This window comes from Calliphora vicina, chromosome 1 (assembly GCF_958450345.1).
Source record: "Calliphora vicina chromosome 1, idCalVici1.1, whole genome shotgun sequence".
In the NCBI taxonomy this organism is placed as follows: domain Eukaryota; kingdom Metazoa; phylum Arthropoda; class Insecta; order Diptera; family Calliphoridae; genus Calliphora; species Calliphora vicina.
Window position 1 is genome coordinate 69,789,839 of NC_088780.1, and position 6,652 is coordinate 69,796,490.

The following is a 6,652-nucleotide window of genomic DNA, read 5'->3' on the forward strand; positions in this document are numbered from 1 at the left end:
CTCGCAAATTTCATTGACGCAATCAAATCTGACAATTGCAGCAATAAATATTGCTACGTGGAGACATAGGGTTAATTTTTACTATGGTTGCAAATTAAAAAAAGCAGGTTTTTATTTTAAAGTTGTTTTTAAAAAGAACCGACTTTAGTGTTTGACTATGATTATGGGCCATTGTTTTAATTAAGTTATCTGAAATCACATGATTGCCTCATTTTACATATATTGTATTGTCGTAAATCGCCGCAAAAAAGTTTAGTGACAATAATTGCCGCATTCCAGTCACACGATTGTTCTAGAATACGGCAACTGTGACATAAATAAAACAAATTTTAATCTATTTGTGAAGAAATGATTTGTTCACTAAAAAAATAAAAAAAAATTGCGGCGGCTGTTGCCACGAATTGTCTTCTGTTAGTGTATTTTCAACGTTTGGTGCATGGTTGCCTCTCAGGCATTCACATGATTGCCGCACCAGGGTTGCATTTGTTGTGCCACTTTATACAATATTGTTTTATTGAGGGGACGATATAATTAAGCATGAAGTGGCAACACTGGATTACATCTGTTTACATGTTGAACAAATTAATAAAAAAATTACCAACACTGTCAACTATTTATGGGAAGTGTTTGGAAACTTTGTGAATGTGCAACGCGTCTAGTATTTGATTGGTCAAAAGTTTCAACCAATAAAAATGCAGCGCGTGTTTGGCTTTTATCTAATTTGTTTTTTTTTTTTTTTTTTTTTTCAGTTTTAGTTAATATTCATCAACAGTTTAGGAATCACTCTAGTGGGAAAGGTTGCTCAGTTTGGCTGTTTCCAAAAGAAAGATATGATGGTTCAATACAGTTTATTAGTGTTTACACTATTTTCGATATTTAATTATTGCTACTCATCTGTATATTTGGAAGAGCGATTTGTAGATGGTAATTATAATATAAAAGGTTTGCGGTGGTATTGCATATGTTTCATATAATACATATTTTTCAGATACTTGGAAGGATAATTGGATATATAGTAAACATCCAGGAAAAGAATTCGGTCAATTTGTTTTGAGTTCAGGAAGTTTTTATAATGATGCGGAAGCTGATAAAGGTTGGTTTTACTTTATATTTAGTACATTGAATATACAAACAAATGCATGTATGTGTATACCTATTTATAATAAATATTTTCCCAAACAGGCATACAGACATCACAGGACGCCAGATTCTATGCCGCTTCGAGAAAGTTCCCTCCATTTTCAAATGAAAATAAACCACTTGTGATTCAATTTTCAGTTAAACATGAACAAAATATTGATTGTGGTGGTGGCTATGTAAAACTCTTTGATTGTTCTCTAGAACAGGAAGACATGCATGGAGAATCCCCATATGAAATTATGTTTGGTCCAGATATTTGCGGACCAGGCACTAAAAAGGTTCATGTAATATTCAGTTACAAGGGCAAAAACCTTTTAATTAACAAAGATATAAGGTGCAAAGACGACGTCTACTCTCATTTCTATACTCTTGTAGTAAATCCCGACAATACATATGAAGTATTAATTGATAATGAGAAGGTTGAATCTGGAAATCTTGAAGACGATTGGGACTTCTTGGCACCAAAGAAAATTAAAGATCCTAATGCAAAGAAACCCGAAAATTGGGATGATAGGGTAAGTAATTATTTTCAAAGATAATTTTGTACTTATTGGGCTCCCTATCTCACTTAAAATATTAAATATCTATAATAATTATAGTACCACGTAGTTAGGAGCATCGATTAAAAGTACTTAATTTACAGTAGATGTGATTTGTTTTACAAAAGTCCTAAGTCAAAAACTTTATATTTTACATATAAAAAAATTGTTTTTACAAAAAAATATAAAAAAAGGAATTACTTTATCTTTTTTTATATAAATCACCGGCTTTTACATACAATTTTATTTTCTTAAGGAAATGTGTTTTTGGTATTTTCACCATGCATAAATAAATTGATTCAGCATATCTCCGAAATACCTACATATCGAAGGCTTAATATAAAAAAGCGTAACTAATTTTTTTTTTTAAAATATCTGAAAAAATTGTTATTTTAAATGACTACATTCAAATAAAAAAAAAATTTTAAATGAGAAATAAAATGTGATGTCTCTTATTAAAAATTGCATTAAAACTTGTTCCTTCTCCTGTAAAGTAACAAAAAATTGAGTTACGCCTTTTTTATATTAAGCCATATAAAATACATAAATAAACCCAAAATAAATTCAAATTTTAGTGGGACGAAGATCTCTTTATTTATGTAAATACATGTAGTACGTTCTTTGCAAAATGTAAAGAATAACAGGAGAAAAGCTGTCAATAAATCCTAAGTCTACTGTAAGAAAAAACCGAACTTTACGAATGTATTCGTAAAATTTTATTCATATGTATTGGTGTTCTATTCACTTTCACCACCCAGCAGTTCTAGGAGACTTTCCCGAACTGGTGATTTTACCTATAATTTAGGGTGACAACTAGCTACGTGAATAATCCTTTTGGATAGCTGTCTGATAGCTGGTCAGAAGTAGTTAACCCATTGGATTCACATACCGGTTACATAGTTTCAGCTAACTATCATGTTAATGGATCATCTACATTACTAGTTATTTTAACATGTACGAGTACTAATTGACCTTACATTGTCAGTTAAAAAGACATATCATAGACAGTCCAATAACGTGTTGCTTGTAAACCAATATATTACTTCTTTTGGGTAAAATAACTATTTTCAAAAGTGCAGTGCAAAATCATCGTTTAAAGTGACTACATTCTAGGTTATATGGGATGTCAGTATACTTAAACATAAATACATGGGATGTCAGTATACTTAAACATAAATACATAAAATAAATGTATGATAATTATATCACCAACATTTTTATAAAACTAGTTTGTACGAATTACACATATAAAAATTCAGTACACAATTACCTTTTAAAATGAATACACTCTAGATTACTTAAATTTATATTACAAGTATTCTTATTATCTATCATTATTAACTAAAATTTATGTACAATCGTACCGGAAATCGATTGCAAGTTGTAAAATTTATAAATAATGGTAATTTTTTTATTTCTTAAATAATTTTTCTGCTTAAATAATATATTTTAAACGTTTGAAATAAATCTTGTCATCTAGAAAATATAGTATCTCTAACAAGGTATAAAACATGAATATCGAGTGAAATATAACCAAGCTATTATGAATTTTTCACGTCATATATTCAACAGAAACGAAATCTTCTGTGTAAACTAGTGAATGGTAAATCGATTACGATTATGGTCGCAAATCGATTTTCATGGTCTAAAAACGACTTTTTCGTGATCGATTATATACTCCGATTTTTATGCTGAAATCGATTTTTGATAACGATTAATCAAAACGAAAATAAAATTCCGAAATTTTTTGTATTGTGTACGTTTTTTTCTTTCTTTAAAATTTACAATTCATATATAATTCTTCAGATGACAGCGGAAAATATTCATGGAGGACCTCATTTTTTAAAGTGATATTTTTTCAAACTTAAGAAATTTTTATAAAAAGTGGTTACATTTACATTTTATAAAATGAGCAAATCAATATAAAGGAGTTATAATATTCTTCCAAAATATGATTTAAATCCGTAATTATAGCATATGTAGGTGGTCATTTGCTATAGCTAAAAAAAGTACAGATCGATTATTAAAAAATCGATTATTGGGTTCGATTAATCGACTTAAAAATCGAAACGGAAATTGTTGATCGAAAAGTCGAAAATCGATTATTAGCTTTTCATACCATTCACTAGTGTAAACTACTATTGCATAAATTTGCAGTATCACTGCCAACAATTTGAATTAAAAAAGTTTGACGTAAATCAATGGTGGCAAACATGTTTTTTCGAACGCTAAACTGTTATAATCCTGCAGCGATGTAATATTATTTGATTTACGAACGCAACCTTTTGCTCAGTATATTGTCAGCGAAAACGCGTATAACATTGCTATTTTTCATTCGAAAGTATTATTTTATACCTAGTTAGAGAGGTAATTATTTATGAACATAGCCCTATTAACAATCTTGTGTAAATGGTCTTGAATCATTGTATATGCCAAGGCTAATCTATAGATATAGAATCTATAAATTCGCGTACACAAGTTTAACTTAACATATTAATGTTGCACAGTGGTATAGAAAAAAATAGAGGGAGATAAATCTGTAACTTCTAGACGCTTAGTCCGATTTTAATAAAATTTTACGTGCGCAAAGAGGGAATATTGTCGAGTTTAAGTTTTGAGCTTCGACCTCATGGGTCCACCAGATGCGCGGCCAGGGGTCCTCAAAGTAGGAAACCTCGAGTATGTTACATTTTTAAAACGATCCTATTTCGTTTGGGATCCGATTTCCAAAAAATTACATTTAAAGAATCTCCTTGTCTGTCGAGTACCATAGCTACCGTCGTAGCTACCAATTATCTCATAGCTTAGGAGATATTTGCATTTTAAAATTAAATTTTCTAAATATTTCCCGATTTTCTCAATTTTTATTTTATTGGACTAACAATAAATGTATATGTTAAACAGAAAAATAATTGTTTAAAAATCATGACCGACTTCAATGTTATATGCATTTTAATTAAAACAAATTAAAATTCTAATTCCGTAAGATTCTGTATGTTCACAAACTACATACAATGTATACACACAAATGTCAACGAATACTTAACGAATGGTGTGAATCTTTTTAGTTTCTTTCATATGGCAATCAGAAAAAAAATGAGTTTACGCATAGCTCGGCATATTTTTGTTATTGTCGATTAAAGGCAATGCAATAGCAATGAATTTATGAATGGGCAGAAAACGTGAATGTTTTCAATCCGTTCTCTGGTACATATATAATATACCTACAACCAACAAGTTATATTTGTAAGCAAAATTATTTAATTGAGATAAAAAAAAAGTTCGAATACTTTTATAAAAACCTATTGCAGTTTTGAAAATTAATAAATACTTAAGAAAGTATATTCGGGCTACAATAAGCAATAGCTGATAAAAACAATTATTTTAACAGACAGTATATGTTAGCATATTACTAGATATCGTGTTAATGGTGAAATATAAATTGGTTTCCTTCGGTGTTGTATATCGTTACCTTAGTATACATAATCATACAAAGTTGAGTTTTTTGCATACTTCGATAGATAATCCCATAAAACACCATTGATAAAATAAAATGCCGCAACATTAAATTGGTTGAAGACCATAAAAATCTGTGTTAAAAAAATCGCAACTACAAAAACAAAGTCTTATTAAGGTATTTCCTTCTCCTGTAAAGTAAGGAAAACATTAGTTAGGGCCTTTCTATATTAAGGTAGCGATATGTGCTTCAGAAGTGTGTTGGAAGTATGTAGTTTGAACTCTAAAATTTATGAACACATTGTTTGAGTTAGATATTTTCGATTTATATTCACTTCTTTGTATTCTTTAACACTTGCAAAATTGCGAACATTCTATCAATTACAGCATTCATAATATCTATTGTTGTTATGTTTGTTCAAAAGTTCGCGATTTCGTAATGGTAAAAATAGTGACCCTACATGTTCATTTAATGATTTTTTTTATTTTTTAGCCAACAATAGCTGACCCTAACGATAAGAAACCAGAAGATTGGGATAAACCAGAACATATACCTGATCCCGATGCTACAAAGCCAGAAGATTGGGACGATGAAATGGATGGAGAATGGGAACCACCAATGGTAGATAATCCAGAATACAAAGGAGAATGGCAACCAAAACAACTTGATAACCCTGAATACAAGGGCGCATGGGAGCATCCAGAAATCGATAATCCTGAGTATACCCCTGATTCAAACTTGTATTTACGCAAAGAAATGTGCACAATTGGATTTGATTTGTGGCAAGTTAAATCAGGCACAATTTTTGATAACATTCTAATTACTGACGATACTGAGTTAGCATCAAAAATTGCATCTGAAGTCAAAAATACTCAAGCAGGTGAGAAAAAAATGAAGGAAGCTCAGGATGAAGAACAAAGAAAAAAAGATGAAGAAGAAAATAAGAAAAACGATGACGAAGATGAAGATGATAAAGATGATATTTCACCTGAAGAAGAACAGTCAAGCGAACATGATGAATTATAAGAACATATGTATATGAATATATCCTATTACCTTTAGATTCAAATGCTTATTATCTAGCTAGTATTTGAAAAATTCACAAAGACTTAATAAAATATTTTTTATTTATTACTAAAAAAAATATATGACTGTTTCTCATTAGTTTAGAAGGGTAGTGTACTTCGTACTCTTCGGGGTCTCCAATGAGTCCATTATGAATCCCTTCAATGGACTCATTTTTCATTTTCATTTATTCAGTTCACTTATTAATTTTTATATTAAAAAGCCAATTTGGCCAAAATAATCGATAAGGGTGAATATTTCATAGTAATACAATATAGCAGAGTATAAATACAAGGTTTAAATATTCAATGAATTTCATGTTACTATCAAATGGGCTTCCCAGCCGTAATAAAAAAATATAGATAAGTATGTCAAGATTTAGAAAAAGAGAATACTGAAATACGGTCCAGTTAGGGATAACAGAAACAAGAACAACATTCACCCTTATCGT

At 29.9% G+C, this 6,652-nt stretch overlaps 1 protein-coding gene across 1 annotated transcript; it reads left to right on the forward strand.

Annotated features, from left to right (window-relative positions):
* Positions 1-742: 742 nt before the first annotated feature.
* On the forward strand, positions 743-6,280 carry Calr (calreticulin). Its single transcript, XM_065514960.1, has 4 exons — positions 743-924; positions 989-1,093; positions 1,183-1,655; positions 5,629-6,280. Exons 1-4 carry the CDS (start codon positions 831-833, stop codon positions 6,160-6,162), a joined length of 1,206 nt encoding a protein of 401 aa, XP_065371032.1. The 5' UTR covers positions 743-830; the 3' UTR covers positions 6,163-6,280.
* The last annotated feature ends 372 nt before the right edge of the window (positions 6,281-6,652 follow it).